The 23,792-nt window shown below is 46.8% G+C and overlaps 1 protein-coding gene across 2 annotated transcripts in view; it reads right to left on the bottom strand.

Annotated features, from left to right (window-relative positions):
- Nucleotides 1-14,605: 14,605 nt before the first annotated feature.
- ADK (adenosine kinase) overlaps nt 14,606-23,792 on the bottom strand; it is a 289,560-nt gene continuing 280,373 nt past the window's right edge. For both annotated transcript variants that reach the window (XM_075422902.1, XM_075422903.1), the window contains exon 11: nt 14,606-15,759. In XM_075422902.1, coding sequence (XP_075279017.1) covers nt 15,635-15,759 — 125 coding nt within the window. In that variant the 3' untranslated portion in view covers nt 14,606-15,634. The remainder of the gene's footprint in view (nt 15,760-23,792) is intronic.

The following is a 23,792-nucleotide window of genomic DNA, read 5'->3' as shown; positions in this document are numbered from 1 at the left end:
TGCAGTGAAGAAATCAAACCATCCCCTGTACACACCAAGAAGCACCACTACATACAGAGATTCCCCTGACAAGGGTGCCTTTAGCATGAGTCCAGAAAACTGACGCTCCAAACCGTGCATACACTTCAAGACAGACAGGCATCTGCCAGGGACAAAGTCTGTCTTCTCCTCTTATGAGAAATTAAAAGGGAGCACAGCAGGCATTGCAGGTACCGTGGAAAGGGAGGTGGCGTGTGATGTGCTGCTCGACAGAGGGGCACCAGACAAGCTGGGAAAGAGCTGGAGCTGGCAGGTTCCTCAGGGCTCGTGCCTCCAGCTTGTGGTTCTGCTCTGCCTCGTCCCCTGCCACAGGGGTGGGCAGGAGGACCCTGTCTTCTCAGGTACACAGGGAGCCTTGCGACTACAGTTAAAAAGGTAGAATTATTGTCTCCCATTGCTAGACAGATTTAAAACCCCAAAAAACGAGAGGTTCTCAGAACCACAACTATAATTTCAAAATCCCTAATGAGGGAGAATCTGAAACTCAGGAGGCCCTGAATTGAATTCAGAGACAAATTCAAGCACTTGTAGCAGAGACAGATGAGTTACATCCATTCATGGAAAGAAAAACAATTTTATGATCACGCAACTGAATCGTTTCTAATTAATTCATGATCTATATCTCATACTGCTGAAGCAAGGTCTGAGACACACTAGAAAAAAAATCCTCCATGTGGCACATCCTAATGGTGGCAAGGGTGCTGCGTCACCGATTCCGTTATCAACAAGTTTTCTCGAGTTTGCAACTCATCTCTTCATCTCATTCGTGTGTTCCTGGACACGCATCGTGGGATGTTAGCACAGTGTCAGGGAGCAGCAAAGGTCAGCCGCCCTTGTGGCCCAGAAGCCGAGGGGTACCCCCGGGCTGGCAGCGAGGGAGCAGGGCAGGGCAGACCCCAAGGGCAGGGCCAGGTTCGACCCTCCTCCTGCATAGCCTGGGGATGAGCTGAAATGGGGGTCCTGGGCAGGGGTGGGGTGGCAGAGGGCCTTGGGCGAGGCTGTCTGGGGCCGTTAACGCTTATGTGCCCTGATATATAGATGCACTGTGTTTTCAAGGTTTCTTTATAAACAAATGCCATGAAGAGTGCCATACAGTTACCTGCCACACAGAGCAGGACTTTAATGTTACACAAATAATAACCCGATCCTACAAAGCCTTGTATCTGTCACTGAGATCTTATTACAGCCTGGGTAAGAGGATGCTGGGTGTTTGCACTGATGAGGCTATTTCAGTATGATAAGCTGCACTAAGTGGGCTCGGTTTTGCATCAGTGGAGTGTATTTGCATATTGCATTGCCAGGGAAAAGAAAACCTTCCATATTGCGAGGGTTTGCAATGCACAAAAATGCCCCTGAAAACATCTGAGCCCAGGAGCAGTGCCAGTGAAGGCAACACTCCGCGAAAGCACAGGGTCTGCGACATTTCCAGTTTCTCGGATGCTCACTGGAAAACTCACCCATATACATTCAGGACTTTTTGCAGTATCTGTTGCCTTTTTGATTTCTAAGATTGCACATAGAAAAAGAGTGGCAAATATTTTTGGCTATGAGATTTCAAATAGTCTTTTGGAAGAGTCATTATTAGAACCAACCGTAAGTCCAGCCAAATATTCCCATTCTCTTTCACTTGAAGCCTTGATATATGCTTTCCTGTCAAAAGGCAGCCTGGAAGAGTTGTCCGTATTTCCATTCTATACAACAAAAATTTTTTTCTATCAGCTGCTGATTTCTGGGGGTTTTTTTATTTCAGATTTTTTTCAAATTTCGTGTTTTTAAAAGGGACAGAAGAAGCCAAAACGTATCTTTTACTCTTTTACTTTCCATTCTATGTTGCATTTTGCAGTTGTGTCTTAAAACTCTTCCATTAAGTCCAACACAATCTTATTCCTAAACTAATACAATCATTTTAGGCCAGAACCTTGAAAAGCTGGCACCACATTTAAAAAGACTTAGAAGGCAAGTTCTATATCAAAAACCAAACGACTTCATATCTCTAGAAAACTGTAGACACATCTCGTACATGCATATACACGTACTTTCAGTGTGGTGATATATTATAATGGGTTTATATATAGGCTCTTAAAATAACGTAAATGAACAAAACAAAGCAGATTACCAGCAAAAAGTGCAGTAACAAGATGAAGACCAAAATTATAATCCCCAAGTAAACTGAGAAGAGTCATAATGTGAACAATTTCATTCTGCTCCTACAGTGTTTGGATTCACTAATGTATCTGCAAAAGGGATTTGGGGGAGTGGGGGGAGATCCAAGATTGTTTCTCCAACCAGCTTCAGGCTGGGTCCTGTCTGGCTGACGTGGAAAGGCGCCTTTTGCAACAAGTGCCGAGTCTGAAGACGGGACTCGCCGCGTCCGACCGAACAGCAGCTCTGACAGCGATACCAGTGCCGGGAAGTCCTTCAGGGATGAGTCCTGCCCTGGAATTTCCACAGAACCTCCAACAGGAACAGAAATCCCAGCACAACCGCTCATCTCTGCCCAGGCCAGCCGGCAAACGGAGCCGACAGCACGGAGCTCCTCTCGAGAAGCACGACGCAGTTCAGCAGGGCAGTGGTGGTGCAGAACAAAGCATTACCTCCAGGCAAGTCGGTGGGAAGAAATTAATAAGCAAAGCTACCCATAAAGTGCGAATGCAACGGTAACAAAAATGAAAGCGATTGTAAACTGTGTTAATGCATGGATAATTCATGTAGCAAACACAAGAGAAGGCACACAAAACATTGCTTTGGTGAATGGCGTAGAAAAACCTGTCAGCAATCGATGTCACACACATCCTCCATACCTTCACTGAGGTATTCTGCAGTGACACAACCAAAACAAACACGCAGATCCCAATTATGGGACAAGAATCTTCTTGTAGTTCGGTGCTAGCAGTTCCCTGGCAGTCTGCTTCGCAACACTCAGTTTTTGTGCTGTGCTGGGACTGGCTGAGAGCTCAGATCCCCAGCAAGACCCCCGTCCAGCTGCTAGGTGAGTTTACGTAGCTCTGGGAGTACCGGAGCAGCTCTCTACCCCTCCTACACGGACACAGCGAAACTGCCTTCCCGCTTCAAGTGTGCACGTAGAGAAAGAGTTTGGTGGTTTGTTTCTTTTTTTCATTCTTGTTCAGCTGTAACTGTGTGCTTCATTTCTGGCTGTTCAGCTTCTGTGGTTTAATATTTATGACTCTGCACCTTGGACTTCCCAGGTGGTCATCCATCTCACACTGTGCCAGAGTCCTCTCCATCCCGTATCTACCAGAGCGTTCACCAGCAGGTGCTGAGTAGCCTCATGATTTCCTCAGACTCCGTGGGGTTGGAAAAACCATTTGCTGGACCACCAGGCAACAAGCAGCAGTTATACCTGGCAAACCTAAATCCAAAAGGGAAGCTTACGGGTTTTAAAGCCACCAGGGACCATTCCACATCACACAGCGACTTTCCAACTTATTCCTCCATGCTTCAGCGAGAGCAAACACGGAGAGAGACGAGGGCTGTCCAAGCGCCCGCTGAGCATCCCCCCTCCTGGCTGCTGGGCTGCCTGGGCTCCGGGCCAGCTCGGAGCTAACGGAGAGCGGCTCTACCTCCTTCGCTGGCCTTGGACACAGCGCTGCAGGGAGGCCTCAGCCAGGGCTGATACCGCTTCCTACAGGACCTGCTTTTAAGCCAAGCCCCTTCCACTTGCCCCCCACGTGAGCTAAAGCTCCTGCTGTGTCGCAGACATGCCTGTCCCTGGCTTCGGGCCCGTTGCTCTGGACCTAGACCCCGACCTGCCGCTGACTTCCAGCTCAGTCTCAGACCCGCCTTGTCACCGTGAGCCTGCCTGCTCGCTGGGCTGTGCCTGAACCCTCGCCCTCACTGGACCTTGCTCGCCTCTCCGGGGGCTGGGGGACTGCTGGACCCCTGCCCTGCTGGCTGCCTTACTGGGCGCAGCTCCCAGCTCACTGTCTCTTGCACAGAGCCAGCTCTTGCTGCTCCCTCTCAAACTCTCCACAGCTTTTAAAGACTGATGGTCTCAGCAGCAATGTAAACCCATTTTCTCTCCCAGAAGAACAGAAATTGTGGATTCAGCCAGGAATCAAACCTACCACTTACACTACTGAATCGTGAAAGGAGCAAAATTAGTAGCCTTACATTGTTTCCTCTCTCTCAGTGATAAGAAGACAGGGCTAGAAACTTTAGGAACTCTTTTCCTTAGTCCTCCAGCCTTACTATACCCAAAGTATAGAGACATCCTAGAAACAAATGCCATTAATTCACAAGTAGAAGAAAACAACTCATGTGAGCAGTGGCACTTACAACTCTTGGAGCCCAATGGATCTTCCAGTTACGCGGCCTTCCAACCCCAGCTGCAACCAGTATCACACTGGCACCACACAGACCATCACCACACCGGCAAGTGGCATGAGATTCAAAAAGTATTAAAAAATCCTCTTCCAATGGTAAGTCAGAGGGAGTCCAGAGAAACTGCGTTCAGCACGTCAGGATGCTCTGTTCTTCTTCCCTGCTTTCCTCTCACACCTCCCTCCCCCTGCCCCAGCTGATTTTGCTGGAGGCTTGGGCCCCGCTCCTGAAGAAGGCGTTTTTGTGCCCATCGCTAAACTCCTGCAGCAGCTGCTCAGACTTTTTCCTACTGCTGCGCTGTGATGCAGCCACGATTTCACCACTAAAGTGGTGTTCGCCTGCCGTGAACCCCGAAGAGTTCAACGCTGATTAGGAAGGAAGGCTGGCCGGCTGGCAGGCAGCAAGACTGACTAAGCCTGGTTTCCTTAGGAACCCAGCCTAAAAGAGCGAGAAAGTAAGAGCGTGTGTCTTCTGGTAGGCAGTGAATAATCCATTAAAACTCTTAATTAAAAATTTGAACATGTGTCTGCTAATTACATCACCCTTCTCCTGCCCTCAAAAAGCAGTAAATGAGCATGGTTGCACACCTGCCTGTGTGTTTGTTTCCTTCGGATGCTGCTCGCTTGCTCGGCAGCCCAAATACCAGCTCAGGTAGCAGCTGCCATCGTAAAAACATTCTGAGGAAGAGCGATGACAAATATTTTCTTTTTGGTAATGAACGGCAGAACTGTTCCCAGAAATCCTGCTCACTGTTGCGGCATGCCCTGAATTTGTTGATGTTTTTCATAGATCAATCCTGACACTCTTGCTTCTCGTCTCTCAGACAGGGCTATCTAATGCCAGCAATGCACACTCTGCTGACCAGCCACCCGAAGACCTATGGAAAGAGAAAGCGACAGGGCAAATGGTTTAAAGAGTAGGCTGTAAGGATATGACAGTGAACGTGGACATTGTCTGTAAACTCAAAAAACCGCAGAGAAAGGCCTGCTTGCCAAGGCTCTAGACCCTCTGGAGATTCTCAGTCCTGCAGGGATATCGTGGTGCTCCACATTTCAAGTGCACAGGGGCTGAGGAGCCTCAGCATGGTAAAGGGACGGCTCAGATTGACTGTCGTCCGTGCAAACCAGCACTCACAGCAAATGACACTTCTCCCTCCGTAAGCCACCCTGCAGTGAATCTCCTCCGGAATACGCAGCCTCCTCAGCTGCTCTGAGCTGGCTGGGTTGCAGTCACTTGACATCGGGCCACAGCCTCTGAGTTGGGGAGACTGCTTTATTCACTGCCTAGAGGAGCAGGATCACGTTCAACGTTGCTGCTGTTATTTATTACAGTCATTAATTTGGCAGGAATTCACCAAATTCTGGTGGGTAGCGTATGTCTCTGTACATTAGCATAACTGTGCTCAGCTATAGTGGGTGCACTGGGTGAAAAACCAGTTCCCTGATTTCTGGCTCCTGTCAAAACAGGCAGAAGCCAGAGCAGGAGGGCATGTGTGTCCACTGGCACATGCATGGTCACTCACACCAGATGTTCATCCAATATGCTCTCTTTGAGACCTGTCTCTACACTGTGGTCCTACCACAGCCTGCTGAACCTCCTGGGAAAGGGTCCAGCTGGGATGTGGGTTTGTTTCCATGGGCGTGCTTAGAGCCATACTGGTACTGCTCAAGGCCTTCTCCAGCTCCACCTAGGAAAGACTCAACGGATGGTAAGAAACTCTGAACCACTAAACCCCGACGCTGTGCATCACTAGCAAAGCACTGCCTCAAGACTGTGAATGACCCTATGAGATTATCCTTAAAGTGATATTTTAGTGCATTCATTGACTCTTTTAAAGCTCCACCGGTGGTGTCTTGAGACGACGTACTGAAGAAGGCTTCATTAACTCAGGGGTGCAGACAAGGAGACAGCTGCCTTGCTTCTGAGCTTCCCCATGCTCAGGTCACATCCATCCGAGATGGCTGGAGTCAGGCGACTCAGCCCAGGGGCTGCCGGAATCACGGAATGATTTGCCATGTGAGATGAAGCAGCTGTTATCGCAGGGTAAAGAAGTTAACAGGTCCTTCCTTTAAAAAGATGGTTGGTTGGTCGTTAAAATCTGAGGTGTACGTGGAGTTTGGGATGCCATATGGCAAACCTGGGGGCACGTGAAATCCCCAGCAAGGCCACGAGGTTAACTGGCTCTGGCCAGAAATACTGGGCCTGGTGGGTGCAGGGTCTCGTCACGTGGGAGGGAGCCCAGATCTGAAATTCAAAAATTGGCTGTTCGACGTGGGCTCGTCCCGTGGGTGACACCCACGCTGCTGACCGGGTTCCAGGCTGAGCTTTCTGCGTGGTTTTTGCCCACTGGGAAGACGTGGTGGCAGAGCTGTTGAGGATGGGCTGACGTGCTTGGAATGTGTTCTCCAGCCCAGACAGGATGGCACGGGGTGAAGCAGTGTGGTGGGGCGAGCTGGGGCAGACGGGCGCGGGGTCTGGGTTTCTGTGGGTCAGTGTTACCGCCCTTTGCGCTGCAGTGGCACAGGAGAAGAACCCAAGGCTTACACCAAAACCTTCCCCAGCTGGGAGTGGGAGGACGTGGCCGCAGCTGGGCTGCCCAGACAAAGCTCAATTACTTTCCATTTGTGTAGAGAATGGGTGCATTTAATCCAGAAACAGTAGCAACCAAAAAGTCATTTCTCTAAGTAGCAAGATCATCCACCACTTGGGAGCAGCTAGAATTATTTACAAAATGTTTTCACACTTCAGCAAGGAAGAGGCTGCATATTTCTGACTGCGGAGCAGAAGGCAATCCTATAATAATGCCTCATCTTTACCAATCATTCCAAATTATTCACATGAAAGATCCTGCTTTCTCTCTTGGACTTTAATGAAGCTCCTGTTGAACCAATTATTCACTAGCTATTCATGTATTGTCAGCAAGGAAATGGCAGAAGCTTTGTCATTAGGAATAAGATTTGATTGGCAAGGCACATGGCTTTGGGGTGGGTTTTCTTCTTCCCCTTTTTTGCTCTAAAGCCATAGCTTTTAGCTGGCAATTTCCACTGCTATAATCTGATGGAAAGTGATAAAACGCATCAGACTGCAGTGCTCAAATGAGAAAACACTCCAGATTAGTAGGAATATAATTATGTTTTTCATGACATTGATTTTTTATTTTCTAACTGATAAAAGTAAACAACTGGGGGGGGGGGGAAGGGAGTGCCGAAAAACAGCATTTAGACTTTAGTGAGATAATTAACTCAGCAATTAAACATATTTTGTATTCAGCATTTGTCCTCCATAGCACACAGCATATGTGACGTTTGTCCTTTATTCAAATTCCTGCTTCTTGCAATCTTTTTTGTCAGCAGGAGTGGCAGCCGGTGAGAGCCCTTTCTGAAGGCCCACTGCTATGGTGCTTTACTTTTCAAGATGAATATTCACAGCTATGGTTTGGAAGGGAAGAGGCAGCCAAAGAGAATCATGAAGCTGAGCTAAACGAGCGGAATTGAGAGGCAAGAGACCTGTGCAACAGGCATTTGTGTCTGTTCCCTTTTTGCCAGCAGCGTTTGGAGGGGACATAGTCTAAGCCCCTCGTGATCCTTTCCGCTCTGCGTACGACTCAGCTTTATCCAGCTGCGACACGGGGCTGCGATGTCAAATGCCCCGAGCTCTGATCCCATTTGATAGCACAGCATCAGCATGGGTCAGCACACGGGCAGGAGAGATCCAAGGGAAAGCAAAGAACAAGCATTAAAGTCAATTAAGGAGGCTATAGTCCTTTGGTAGGCCTGCCTGCGCGCTCCACAGTTGATTTCTCACTACGACATCAAACACGGGAAGAGGCGTAAGAAACAACGGATTGTTAGAAATCTCACCGGCCTTTTCAGCGCAGAGTAGTTCTTCCATCATCAGCTCAGCAAAGAGTCTTCAGGGAAGCCGACTGTCCCAGAAGGTACGAACTACGATACAGGAGCGATGTCCTCCGTATCACTGCCCGATCTCCATCTCGTTTAGAAAAATCAGGTCATTAGGAAAAAGTTACAAGTCTAGGGTAAATAAAACATGCTACTTCTGACTTTATAGGCAGGATCAAGAGGGACGAGGGAATGCTCTGTCAGGCGGAGGTGGGCAGATATGCCATCCAAAGGGTGACACGGTACTTCTGTACGTCAGCCCAAACCGCACAGCTGTGGCTGACAGTGTGCAAGTTAACGCCCGAGCACACCACAATTTATCTTTTTTTCTTTGAGACAACAATATGTGAGGCTTCTTTTCAGGGCAGAACTCTGAGCCTCAGGGAAACTCCAATATCCTCCCGCTCTGTGAGACTCCCATGGCCCAATTTAAGCTGCTGCTGCTGCGGGGGGTGGAAGGGCTAACTTCTGAGCTGGCACAAATTTCTGCAGCAAGTGTACTATGACAAGTCATTCCAAATTAATTTCTTCCTTTCCCAAGCTGTATTTGCCAGGTTACGTGCTAAAATCTTGTTTCTTGCTTTGTCCTGAAACACTGTGGTGCATAATAAACAGCAAGCCTCAAGAGGTTGTTCTACTGCTAATTTTAGGCGATGGAATGTGTCATGTGTGCATTCGCGATACGCACAAATCACCACGTATCTGCAGCACAACCTTCCCTAAATCCGGCGTGTCCGACCTGTGAAATCTGTGGCCATTTACGGAGCGCAAAAGTTGCACTGATAAATGCTTTTCACTCTCAGACATCAAATGTGTTTGTTATTGTAGTGACCTTGGGAGATGAACAGGAAAGCGCTTTGTCCTTACCCTGGCAGACAGCCGCCGCAGCTGGCTGTGCTTTAGGACAGGCCACACGAAAATAGGTCTGGCCGTGGGACAGGGGGATGGCAGAACCCTGGAACTTCTGCGAGTTGTTGGAGTGCCGTTAATAGTCCCATCAATAGGTGACATCTCTGAAAATGAACCCCAAGGTTGGATCGATGATTTCACTTACAGTGATCCACAGATACGACAACAGGCTAATTTTTGGGAAAACCTGTTGTGCTTCACCCCTTAAAAAACCCCAGAACTGCTCTTTTTACAAAGCTAAGTGGGACAGGAGGTGTGTTTGTGGGGAAATACTTCGGGAGAGAGACAAATACAATGGAAACAAAAGGCTGTGTTAGGAAGTGTTGCTCCAAAGCAGATGAGTTTTGTGCTATATCTGCCACAAGTATTAATACAAAGAGGAGAGATTAGAAGAATCAATAACTTGCAATGCAAATAATTTTAAGAAACTGAGATCAAGGTAATTTAAACGTCAGTCATTTTGCTGATGGCTACAGATTTTGCTGTTTGTTATTTATTTTCCCTTCTCTTGCCTTCCCGTGAAAGGTGCAATACCAACAGAGGGAAAAGCCCAGGGAAGAGCAGCCTCGCTCTCTGCTCCCGCTTCAGATGTCCCACAGCCTTTGAGCAGGCAGGTCCCACCCCACCTTCTCCCGAGAGCCACCCGAGCTGCCTGCAGAGCGTCTCCGCAGCCTGCTCAGCTCCCTGCCCCGACCTGTGCTCCCTCGACACGCTCCCCAGGGGCTGCGCAGGGAGCCCACAGAGCATCGCTTGCAGATCGCTTACCTTCGGTACTTACCGTCGGAGCAGAACAGCCAGCAAACCCATTGGGGAAGAGGGGATGTGACTATTCCCAAGGACCCAAAAAGTAGGTACGCTTGAAACCGAGCAATTTTTAAGTCCAGTGAAGTGTTACTTCCAGCATGAGCAAGAAAAATAATATATAGAATGAGAGGTGATTTTCAGGCTGAATCTATTTCTTGAATTATTATCTCATATGCTGTTATTATTCCACAGTAATGCTTCTTTGAGGGCAGTATTTTACCCCAATGTGAACATCGCCATGGCACCACAGACAGGGAGACCTTCCAATTTCTCTCACACTCAGTTTAGGAGCTCTTCCATTTTTCTACACGTTTACACTGCACCACTGACGTGAGATATTTGATCTAGAATGATGACAATTCTTTGCTTCTCTTCACTCCAGCCTGTACTCCATCTTCTTTACAAACATCACCAGGGAGTAACGGGGCCTTGGGAGGCAGAAAGCCCAGCCCAAGCTCGCCTGTGAGCACCTGGCACAGCTAGGATGAGGAGACGGACGTGCTGGGTCCTCCTCTCATTTGAGAAGCAGCTCAGGTCGACATGGCTCTGAACTTTGGAGCCGATCTGCCTGCTAAGCTGCGCCACATTTATGATTTGCGGGTTTCTAGTCTGACTTGGCTTCATTTTTTAACTTTTCATTTTCCTTTTAGGGAACCAAACTGTTCACTGGGCTTGGCAGCTGACGGCTATTAACTGTCACACTCCAATAACCGAGGGATAGTTAGAACAGCATTAAATATTTGCACTGTGCAGCAAGGCTATACTTCGTCTCGGTGCACATGAATCCCATGCTCTTTTCACACTGGAAGAAAACCCACCTTATTGCTATTCAAATCTATCTGTCTGTCTCTCTTCCCATACTGTCATTACGCATGCAAGGCCTGTCAGTGCCACTGACACAAAAAACCCCTCTCGCTTTATGCCAACACCAGTGACACCTGAAAAAAAACAAGACACAAAAGAATTACTGCTTTAAAAATATTGTTTATTTGGCCTTCATTTTCTAATAAGGCCGCTTATTCCGTGTCTTTACAAAAGTCTTTCTCCTGCCCTGCAAGGGTGCATGTTTCCACTCCCAGAACAGCTTATAAATAATTCTATACGAAAAGTGGGGTTTGGTACCTGAGGTTTGTCTGTTTTGTACGTCCCTGGTTAAACCGTGAAGCTTTATTTTGAGCACAGGTTTTTTTACCCTCATCATCTTAACTGCCATTTTGAGTCTAATCTGTTAGGAAATACCCTACATAGGCACTCCTCGTGGTCCGCTTTTAAAAAGCAAAATTTATTTTGGCCTCTGCAGGAAGCATTTAAAGCACATAATGAATAATGTTTGACACAGGAGTCAGTTAGCAGTCATTTTAGATTAACAACACCGCTCAGAAAAAAACCTTGCAGGGGATTAGACCAAGGGAAAGATGCTTAGGCAATAACCTCTGAGCCAGTTGGCTGCTGAACTACTCACAACAGGCGTAACTATCTCTCAAGGTCTGAAGTGTGAGAATTATCTCCGGGAAGAGAACAATGAGTTAGTAAGAGATAAAACAATAGGCTCCCGCTCTCACACAAGCCGCCAGCACCGCGCGCGTTCTCTCCTCGTTTAAATCGGCAAGACCTTCAGACAGGAGCAGCCGGTGCCCAAATTAAGACTTCCTCTCTCCCTTTGATCTTATGTAAAAACTAATGAATTGTATAATCTCCAGCACCTCAGAAATCCCGCTGGTGAAAGGGAAACTATCCTTACCTTTCCCGTGCCTGTCTCAATTCACTAAACGGGAGCTATATTTAACAGCAGGCCAACCACATGATCACTGCAAAGGAACAGCACAAGGATCTGTAATCCTAATGCTCTGGCGCTGCGACTGCTGTAAATCCTTCACAGAAAGATTTCCTTTAAATCCCAAACATGTCATCACACTTTTAATTAACATTTCTTTATGAAAAATGTGGATAAGACTCTTTAAATTAAAGACTGCTCCCAGACTTGTCATCTTAAAACAGTGTGCATTTCTACTGTCATTTTCATGTAGCATATTTTACGTCACTTGATAAGTAAAGCTCCTTTCCTTTCCTTTCCTTTCCTCTCCTCTCCTCTCCTCTCCTCTTTCCTCTTTCCTTTCCTCTTTCCTTTCCCCTTCCCTTCCGTGCCTTAACCCTCAAACAAGCAGTAACAGCTAGCACTATTTTTCAAGGGCAAACAAATAGCTTTGAATTAGTTCACGCACAAAAGGGAAAATTCAAATAATCACAAGACCAGCAATGAGCACAGGCAGAGGTGTGGCTGCTGCTGCCCTGCTTGCATTCTCCCCACCTTCACCTCTTGCATTCACCATGGAACTGAGCTCACCGCCTTCTTTACAGAGAGAGGGAAGGGATCTGCAGCGGACCACCTGCAGAAACGGAAGCACAACCTTCATTTCCCGATTTTAGCACACGGCTTTCTGCAGCCCTGCGCCCTGGCCTGCTGATCCCAGCAGCACTGCCACCCGCACACGGGGTACGAAACCAAGCCAAAAATGCACGATGCTGGGCACAGCAGGTGCAGTCCTATTTCCAGCAAAAGGGAAGAGTTTTGTCTGGGTGAGGGTGATGGGCTTTGGACGGTGGCTAGTGGGAAAAGGATTTCCAATATTTGCATTCCTGCAAGTAACCCAGGTAAGAACGCTGGGTTTGAGTGACGGCTCAAGCTCAGCGACAGACTTGCTTCAGTTATCCCATCTGGGATTTGAGACAGTGGCACGCGTCACTGGCAGGCAACTCTTTCAACGTGGTTTTTCAGGAAGCCCAGTTTTCTAACGTGCCTCTGGGTGGAATGAGGTGGTAGAGGACCACAGAGAGAGAGGAAGAACATTTGTGAGAGACGATATTAAGGATGGCACCATTATCCATTATACAGACAAAACCCCCTTCATCAGTGAGAAGCAGGAAAGAAATACAGATCCTGAAAAGAATCCAGAATGAAATTGTCAGGCAATTTGACAGCACAAATTGAAGTTATTTAGCATGATTTGGCAATATGTTTCTAAGTGCCTATATATCATCCAAGAATATCCATTGACAGATATTGGAGAAATAATGAATGGCTAAATAGAGCAGGTCAGACTCCGATGCCCTTCCGTGAATCGGGGAGTAGTTTATTCCTCAGCTGCTCCCACTGGCCTCGAATTATGCTTTGTAGCTGACACTTGGGGCCAAATGTCAGGAGCTCGAGCTCACCAAGCACGTCAGCGGAAAAGCTCAGAACAGAACCTCTGACTTGACTCTCTTGCACCCTCAATTGAAAACAAGGAATAGCCAAGAGAAAGCAAGACAGAAAGACAGACAGAAAGACAAAAAGAAAGACAGACAGACAGACAGACAGACAGAAAGACAGACAGACAGACAGACAGACAGACAGAAAGAAGGAACCCCCTGCTATGTTATGACTAACTTCCTTTAAATATTCTCCCTTCCTTTACAGTAGTTATGCTGTCCCATCGTTTCATTGGTACGGTAAATATTCTGTTTTAAATAGGCCATCATTTTCCGGCCAGGACATTGATAAAGTTGTTTCAAAACGAAAGGAAAGTGTCACGGAAGCAGAGCAAAGGCAACAGCAAACATAATCACTAGACCATTGAGTTTTTCCTCACTGACAGCCAAATTCATGCAGTAAGCATCGGGGACCACACATTAAAAGCAGGGATTGCAACACATCCTTCCTCAGCCTGTCAGCTTTTCTTGATTAAAATATATCGCATGGATACATCAAGTTAAAGAATTAAAAATTAACCACGAGATGTAAAAAGTAACATTTTTCTGATCAGTCCACAAAGTCTGAAGACCATGTACACTGCAGCCTCTTTCGGCTTTGTTTGCGGTTCCTTTTTCACCCCAATATATCCACTCCTCTTCTGCTCTCCTATGCTAGAACATGAGAAATGTAAAGTCCGCAGCTCTCCCGAGAGCAGCGCTACGAAGAAACCAGGCAAATCTCATTGCACAGAGTTCAAAGGAGCAGGTTCACAAACAGACACGGCCCGTACACGCAGCCTTTTTCAGACAGAAACTGTGAGCCCAAGTCCTCGAAGAACAGACCGTACTTACAGCGCAGCGACCTGTGCTTGCCTGAGCTCCGTGGCCCCACGAGGATTTTGAGAAGTGCTGGTCTGAAGCTCCTTGACGCTCTCGCAGGGGTCCCACCAGGTGATCCCTACGACGACCAAGCCAGCTGTCCAATGCACCAAACTGGATCCTCGGCCGAACAAGGGGATTGGGATCACGGCCTGGGTTTCTCTCCATTCTCTTTGCAACACACAAGCTGTCCCAACCACAGTCAGCCTCCGTGCATCCCTAGTTCTGCGCTATGCCGTGAGGTGCGAAGCCGACCCCAACTTAACATTCTTTGATGAACCCGAGCCATTAATTTTTCGTCTCTCCTGCAGTACAATCACCAAATGGATGTTCCTTCCCTTCCTTGTTGCTGAGATCACCCTTGAACACCCACCTGGACACCGAAAGCCACATATGAAATGTTGAGATCTGGCAGGTACCGTGGGCTAAGCACCTGCTCCCTGTTCCCACTTCAGTACGATACCTGGAAGAAAGCCGGACACATGCCAATACAAAACCAGGAGTTACTGTATGACAATTTTTTATTTATCAGTATCAAATTACATAGCAAAGTAATGAATGCAGTGTCAGATCACCTCTTTGAATACTGTAAATACAAACAAAATCCACCATATTGCTTAATTATCCAAAGTAAATTAAAAGTTTAAAAATGTGCGTTTCAGAGATTCCATTTGGCATATCCTGTCAATATTTCCTGCATAAATATTTCTGTACCTCATTTTCACAATGTGTACCTCTAGAAAGCTCACGTGGAGGAGATAGGCTCTATCTGCATGTTTATGTTTACCATCACCTCGTGCCCTGAAATCACTGAACGTACCGATCTGCTAGCTCACCAGACAGACGAACGTGACCGCGCACAGAGCGGCCGGACCCCGCTCTCACGCAGTGCCGGACCCAAAGCTGCTGGCGTCGGCGCCAGACGACTGAACGCACGGCACCGGCTTCATATCAGCTCCTCAAATTACCGACAAAAGAGCTGTTCGCTTGCACGGCAGCTGGGCTGGCTCTGGCAGCCAGACCTCGCACGCTCAAGGCCGTACGGAGATTCTGGGGACATTTACACTGCTCTCACACCAGCGGGACTCCAGTTTATAGAAAGAACGATTCCTGGTTTGTAACCTTAAGTGACAAAGAGTCAGGTCTGTTGATTTCACCTAAGTTGGGTAGGATTTGGCCACAGCTGGATATAAACTAGGTAATTCAACAGAAATATTGTAATGGTGTTAATCAGCAGTGTCATTTACATGGGATTTCCTTATAAACTGTGTAAATAGAACAATTTTTCCTGATGGATGAGAGAATAAGTTTCACTTAGCACTGTTACCAAAAGTTAAGACTACTGAGACATGGAAGCAGTACGTAAAGGAAAACACCATAGAAATACATCTTTTGTTGAGAATACAACGAACAGAAGTACAGAAGCGTTGATGCAGGGAATTGGAAGGGTGAGGAAAGGGAAGGAGGCAAAATTTCGGCAGCAATCCCACGCCAACATGGGAGTTACTCTTGATCCCTCCAGTCCACCAGTATCAGTGGAAGTCAGGCTTCTCTGGGAAGGTGCAACCTGAACGTTTGATGATGACACTGGCGGCGTAATGGCCAGCCCGGATGCACTCGGTCACCGGCCGGTCATAGACGAGCTGCGAGAGGAAGCCTACAGAACAAAGCGGGAGAGAAGGACAAGGAAGAAAACGGTTAGGTTGGTTTCTTGAGTGTAGCAGTTTGTCACAGGGCAAAGCACTGAAATACTGGCCTGGCTGCATGTGCACGGGAGAAAGGCACATACCAAATAAATGTTATCTATATTCACAGTTATGGGGGTTCACACGGAAAAGAAGGTGAGACATTTGTACCTGGTGAGGGAAGTTAGATGGCATCTGTTGCCCACGATTACAGGAAATTTAACCTAGGACTTCAGAAGCGGCGAGTACCTCTTCGTGTGTTCAGGCAGCTACGGGAGCAGCAATCCGCACGGAGAACCAAGCACCTCTTGGAATCGGGGCACTTGGTTCACCGAGTCAGCTAGCAAAGCCCCAGCACGCGCGGCTCAGAGAACCAGAAGCCCCTGGGAGCTCCGTGTTTTGAAAACCAGAGCACCTCTTTAAATGAATATAAGCAGAGAGTCCGAAAAAGGAGATTATTCCTAGAACGTGGAAAAGTGAAGTACAAGCGGCACCAGAAATTTTATGGATCGAGTCCCTCCTTTCTGAAACATTTTGTCTTGGCTGAAACTATTGTGATCGAAAGCGTGACAGAACCTATGGCAGAGGCGAAAGACGTGTTTTAAATGTGGAAGAGGTTTTCAACATGTGAAAAGTAAATTTTGTATCTTATAATTTAAAATTCCACTCTGTCATTCTAGAGGTAGTATTTTATTCACTTTTGTCCTGGTTTTAATATGTTTCAGATGTATCTCTCTTCCTCATCGAATCACAGAAGGAAAGTGAGACTTGCCCAGAAAAATCGGAATTCTAGCAAGCTGAAACACGTTCTTGTTAAAGCTTTCATCCACCACTTCAAGTTCCTGTGTCACGCTCTGACAGGCCTCGGACTCCGACTGTACAAATCTAGTCTTGAAACCACCTCTCTCCTAAGTACTACGTAGCTCACCGGTACTGATTTCTGACACATTAAAGATACAAATAAATATAAAGATCAGATTTTGATTCAAAGATGATATGTTTTGCTAGCTTGCTTTCAAATACGAATGCTTGGTTATGACTGGAACAAAGGCTCTACATGATATCGTGATGCTCTCATTTAACCTGTGCTCCTCTTCTAAATATTTCCTTTTGTGGCACATTACAGCCTATTTTTAGAAGATGATAAAAGTATTTTATCCTAGGCAATAATGTCTGCTCCTTGAAGATTAAAAATCAAGTAAAACATGAAAAATAAGGTCAGATCAACAAAGCATAATACTGGTGAGCAAAAGACCCCATTTTTATGAATGACCAAGCTCTGTCTTGGCTTCTCAGTTATGACTGATGGCGAGAAGCAGCCTAGTTGATGTAGAAGCCTATCGCTGATGGCAGCCAGGGGACCAGAGACAACACAACTGTGGCAGGATGGCCCAGCTGCAATGGCTGGGTGACAGTCAAGAGATCTGAACGGCATGCCTGGCAGAAATCAGACCATTTCTGAATAACGAGATGAAAGCGGTCTGCTCTCCGTTAAATTAACACGTGTTCTTAGAAAGAACTTTCTTGGATACGTGGAGAATGTCAGTCACTGAATTGAAACTGCCTGGGAGGCAGGAGCTTGCCAGGGTGCTTCTGGGTGGTTAAAACTTCAGCGCAAGTTGTAACCGCACGTGAAATAAGGCTGTTCAGGCAGTCCACTTCCGACTCGGTCAGAATCGAAGATGCACTGGGCAGGCTCCACAGCCAAAAGCGAGGTTCAGTTTGGGCAGAGCACGAATTCAGAGAGGGGCTTATACAGGAAAGAACAACTATCCTTGATGTTTATGATCAAGGCACCAAACACATATGAAGATGAGAAAATCCAAGGAGCAAAGGACCATAAAACGTGAATTATTTTTCAATATCAACTAGACCGAGACTGTCCCCACCTCCCAGGCTCACTGCAGTTTCAAGCTGGCATGTATTTTTGTCTTCAGTGAAGCTACATCTTATTTATTCTGACCTAAGTGAAAGCGGAATCCAGTGAAAAAACATCCTGTTCTAATTGGGGATAGAAATGAGAGATCTCTGTGATTTCAGAGTGGTGGAGAAATGACATTAAGTACAGCTGTCACATATGAGATATGTAGAAACCGCAGTGAGGAGTTCGCCCTCAAACCATTGTCTTGTCTGTTGAGTTTCTCTTAAAAGGTATGTGTTTCATAGATGAAATAGAAATAGCAGTATCTGACACACTATTGCATCGAGTGACAATACAAACACACGTATCACAAACACAGAGCTACATCACACGCTAGGACTAGGCAGTTGGCAAAGCAGACCCCGAGGGAACACCAGAAAGCGCTGCTGTTTGAGCAGAGAAACAAAGAGCTCTATCAGGCTGGCTGCCTTCTCTGTGGAATGTGCTTTTCAGTTAGTAGTAAAAAGCAACATGGTCGGGATATAATCCAGAGTTTGCCTCCTCCAGCGTACGAGGTGCAGTGATGCGAATCCCACGAGCCGTACCCTCACGGCATGGTCTCAGCTCTTTGGGTTCCAGCTGAGGAAGTTACTGCCCCGTCTGTTTTTCACCATCCTTCTCTGCTCCCTGTACAACCCGTTACTCTGCCAGAATGAGCCAACTCAGTCCAACCAGTCAGCTGCTGAACAGTAGATTCTCACTAACCCAGCCGATGTAACCTGAAGGGGGTTAGTGAGTACTCAGAGCGCTCCACAAGCGAGCAGGGCGGTGGAGGGAAGATGATCAGCAGTTGGAGGCTGTAATCTCCTTAAGGTGCCGTGACTGGAAATGCAAGAAGATAAGCGCACGTGGCTTCAGACTTACTTCACACTCCTCCTACGACCTCACAGACAGGAAGGGCAGGACTGGACTCTGATCCTGTATCATGGGACTAGATCATCCCAGCACGTGCCAAAGCAGCTCAGCAGCTATGTTCACTTCTGCCGTGGCCTGAACTCGTTCCTGGCTGTCACGGGAACGGGGTGCAGAAAGCGGTAGTCTGTTTTGGCTCCATGAGACAATCTCAGTTCAAATATTTTACCCAAACACAACTTCAGGCAGTATCGTCTCCCATCTTCTAACTGCAGCGACTCTGCACTAGCGTTTCTACACCGCGGAAGCCACGGACGGCATTACGTGCATCGTGTACCACGATGGGTGGGTTTGGGAGGCTGGACTAGATGACCCACAGAGGTCACTTCCAACCCCTAACATTCTGTGATTCTGTGTACCACTCTCTTCAGGCTAGAACACAAAGGCCAGAGCCAAACTCAAGGCTTTCCCACTTGCCTGCCTCCTGCCCTGACATCCAAAATGCTCATCATGCGTGGGGTAGGAGAAACGGCAGTTGCAGCATGTCTAGCAGGCCACCTCACCGTAATCAGCCATCTCGGTAAGCTTTCGGAGTAGACTGGGATACCTTCTGTCCCGCACAGGCACTGACAGCCAGGTAGCCACCTCGTACCTGGTCACGACAAACACTGATTTGGAACTGTGTCCAACTCATCCCCCTGACTCAGCATCTTCCTAGAAAGCAAAGACAACTTTGCTGCAAAAGCTGCTTTAAACCTCGGAGTGGTACAAAATGTATTTGCATTCCCAGATGATAGAAGTGATTATAACACACCAATAGCTATTTTTGGGCCATAATTATTTCTTTTCTGCTCAGTAAAGAACAGCAGCTCCGGAATCACTTTGCTCTGAAAAGTGTGCCTGAAATAATTGAGAGCTAATCTTTATTATCTCCAGCTTCCTTATTACATATGCTCAAAGGCAGTGTTTGTAATTGTTAGGTCTGCGAATGGAATGAGGGACGGAAAAGGCAAGTTGCTCTCTTCCTTTTTGTGCTCACCGCCAAACGGAAAGTTCTGCAAGCCAAGTGCCAGAAGTGAGCCTCAAAACCCAGACCAACACCACAGCCCTCACTGAAACCAGCTCAGATCTCTTTGGGGATGCCAGGCAGGTCTGAACAGCCACCGCAAGACAGTTCCCAGACCGACACAGAAGGCGTTGTCTTGACTTTGGTACTTCCAAGAGCTGAGTAGCACTGAAAAATCATTAAAGGAGAACCAAGTTCATCGTCTTGCGGCCAGCAAAATGGACATTTCAGACGCAACCTCACTGAAATCAGTGATTTCTCTGACAGTTTTGATTCCAGATCACCAGTGGTAATTCCGAACGGACGCCTAGCGCTAGTGCAGTTGGACGGGAACGTAGGAGTCCAATTGCGGAGATTTTAAAACAATTCTTGTCTGCTTCAGTAATGGTTTAACAACACTTAAAAACAGCTCATACTGAAGCCAAATGTTTCATTTCAAATTGTACACTTGACAATTAATTTTAATGACTGTTAATTACTAATGCTGGCTGGAAATCCATTTATAGCCTCCGACACCCAGCTCCCCCACTACTCGTCTTTCTGCAGTTTCTCTCCCACTTCCAACCTTTATAAAGTGCCCAAGGCAAAATTAATGTTATTTTTTTAAACGCAAGAGAGAAAAAACAGAAAAAAGCAATTATCAAATGCATTCATTATACACAATTACGAGCTGACCCTGAGTCAGAGCCCCTCAAAACCTCTTGGCTATGCGATGTTCCCAGACAACCCTCCCCTTCCAGCCAAACCCTGACGCACCAGATACAATCCACGCGAGCCAGGCCGTTCGCCGGCAGAACAGTCCCAGCCACGGCCAGGAGCACAAACAGCTGAGCTGCCGCCTCTTTTTTTTGCGTTTGAAGTTTCTACAGCTTAATTTGTGAACTGCCTTTTTTAAATCAGTGTTATTCCACCACGGGGGACGGTTGCAGGCGCCTTTTCGCACTCTCGTTCGTGTACAGCATTTATCACGGCTGCTTGAACGCTCATCTATTTTTACGTGATCCCAGGCCAGCAGCGTGGGAAGATGCAGTTTTCAAGAAACATTACCCTGGCAATTTAAAGCTTCGTCGCTGATACGACTGAGGCTTTTTGGGACGCCTTTTGGCGCTGCTGGAGTGGGTCGATGCTGCGGCAGCACGCGTCTGGTCAGCTGCGATCAGGTGGTTAGCGGCGCCGGTGCCAAGAGCCAGCCGGGGTTTTGTCAAAGGCGTTGGCAGCAGCCGATTCTGCAACACGGTCGCTGAACAACCCTACGTCAGCGTGCTGAGGCTTCTCCTTCCCTCATTTTGTGGCAGATGGTGGATATTACAGCCAAGAACTGCGGTAAGCCAGAGGCCCCGCTCTTTGCTATCGAACCGAATGTTGGCGATTCTAAATGGAAACATTTTTGATTAAGGGTGGGATCTGGCTCCTGTTTTCCTGTATTTTGGCACTGTGGTCTGACACGTTAGACTTACAGTGTATAAGACAAATTAAACATAAGCATCTTCAAATACTCTACGCTTCTTGCAACCTTCACACACCTTAGCACTTTCTCTCTCAAAATACAGTTTAAGAATTCTTCCATGCACGCACATATATGTTATTAACTACAAATGTCTGTGTGTACAAACAAGTGTCTTTCCCTCTCTTTTAAAACGAAACGGCTCCGTGCTTCTACAGAACTGCAGTGCCAGGCTAATTACAAGGGAAGAGAAAAAAGGTTCCTAACTCTCTCAGAAAAACAGTCATTTAAGATGTGTACTGAACAAGTGGCAACCTTGAAATCCCACTCTCACTGAAAAGAACGGTCGAAAACCCTTCCTGACTATACCACTGGAGGAAAGTTTTTATTAAAACTAATTAAACTACAAAAATCTCAAGTGGTTAACTGATTTTAGGGGCTGAATTTCTGGCAATTCTAATTTTCCTCTCATGGCTTCACTTAGCGTTTCACAACCATGACAGTCGACAACGAAAAGCTGCAGTTAAATTCATCCTTCCTGACACCATGCTAAGCACCAGCTTCTCCCTCTCCAAGTAAAATCAATACCATGTTTGAGTAAACACGTTTACAGCTTTATTAGGATGTCTCGCCTGTTCTGTAACAGCTACTTGAAGCTGTGGTAACAAATCGACTCGACTCAGTTAAACCTAGAGAGCTGAGTAAGAGGCTCATCGATAAGGTTGTTATAAAAATAAACTGCAGGAGATCAGAAAGCTGGAACAAACAGCCTGGTAAATGTCAATATTTTCACTTCCAGAGAACGACAAAACCATGAGATCATGAATAAAATGTTTCGGAAGTCTATATTGACTTTATTTATGAAATGGTCGTGTGCTAAATGCATTTCGCTGCCTGCATACAACCCTCTTCCACAAACTTCTGATTTTCTGGTCACCGGCATGAGCGCTAAACCAAGCACGTTTTCCAGAACAGCAGCTAGCCTTGGTATTGCTGCCCCTGTCCCTCTCATTCCCTTTATATTTACAGACACGTTTTGAATGCACTGAATTTCTGTAAGGATCGCTGGCATGGGTGTACGTCTTCCTCAGCCTGAGGTTATGCAGGCATTTATGGCCACATGCAAATAATACAACTTTGCATTTACTAGACTGCTATGAATAAGCAAAAGGAGCGTTTTCAGTTTAGCAGCCTTTTCCTGGAATGGAGAGGAGGTGTTGAATACACAAAGCAAAGAAGAGTTCAGACTCTAGTGCTTTAAACCATTACATGTGGAAAATGTTAATGAAAGATTCCTGCAAGAATGTGGCAATAAAAAAACCCAAATAAAACTCCGCTACATCCCTCTTATTCCATTAGGAATCAGTTACTCAAGGCTGAACATTTTATTGCATTGCATATATGATCCCCACTGTTTGGCTCTACCGGGCCAGCTCACTGCAGCTTGTCGGGTGAGGTGTCATCGTACGTCCCAAGGGCTGCAGAGACGCCTGGCCCACCAGAGACCCTCCCTCAGGAACGCGAGCAGTCTTTGTGCACGTAGGAGCCAACGGCCGTTGTAAGTCTACAGTGGTTTGGTCCCGAAGGCCGTGCAATGGATGGAGAACACTTGGGTCCAGATCTGAAGCCTACTGAGATTGCTGGGAGTTATTCTGCCACTGGCCTGTGTCCTGAGCGAGTACTGTCCCTCCTTGGGGAGGAGGGGGGAACAGCTCAAAGCTGGAGGAGAGGCTTACGTGTTTCACACTGTGACACCCTTCACACCAATCCTCATCAGCAGACTCCAGTTGTCACCTCTATTAAACTCCCCAGCGCACCTGATTGTCCAAGAAAAGAATTATTTCCGTCTACACTACCGTCCAAGAAAGACGTGATGGAGGAAACCTGATAACAAAGTTATAGCTTCTTATGGTTGGGTCCTATTTTTCATTTTTAAGTCCAGATTATGAACTTTGGGAAATTCCATTTTGGATCCAAATCTGGTGGCTGTGGGCTTGTCTCCAACAGCCAGGATCGGAGGAAAACACTGGATTAAAAAAACGCCCCTCCAAGCTTACAAGGAATATTCAAGGCACTGTATAAGCCAAACCAAATACCGGTATTTTTCTTGGAAGCATCTTCTCTAACTATCTGAAAAAACTACTTTCCAGGCTGATACTTCTCTTTGTTTTTCCTATAAACATCTCCTAGAAAGTTTCCTAGAAGTGTTCTTCAAAAGCTAACATTCTCCTTAGCCATTTTTGAGACAGCAGAATGACATAAGCTTTCTTTTATCAGTACCCGAGGAAATTTTCTGAGCCTCAAAACAGATCTGTTGTCTTGACATTCAATGGTGCAGATGACTACACCGACTACCTGGGATAAGAGGAAGTGAATTTCACTAACTTAACGTAGAAATAATGAAGTTCTAAGCATAGCAAAATGGAATGCCATGTACTATCCTCTATTTAGTTTTTAATCTATAAGCACAAAAAAGGCTACATGAATGTAACTCCATAGCTGAGATTCACAGGCACAACAGCCAGGAGATTTGCAGCTGTGTTTGCCGGGCGAGCGGCTCTCGGCGAGGTTTTATCTGCAGGGACACCTCCACACGGCCAGGTCAGCAGTCTGCAAGGAGGATCCAAAAGCAACACCCAGTGCGGTGGGAACACGGCAGCGAGACAGCCTCGGAATTTCTTGACTTTCGTGGGCGGAAATAGCCTACCCTAGCATGATACTC

This window comes from Opisthocomus hoazin, chromosome 6 (genome assembly GCF_030867145.1).
Source record: "Opisthocomus hoazin isolate bOpiHoa1 chromosome 6, bOpiHoa1.hap1, whole genome shotgun sequence".
In the NCBI taxonomy this organism is placed as follows: domain Eukaryota; kingdom Metazoa; phylum Chordata; class Aves; order Opisthocomiformes; family Opisthocomidae; genus Opisthocomus; species Opisthocomus hoazin.
This window is presented reverse-complemented; position numbering and strand designations above follow the sequence as displayed.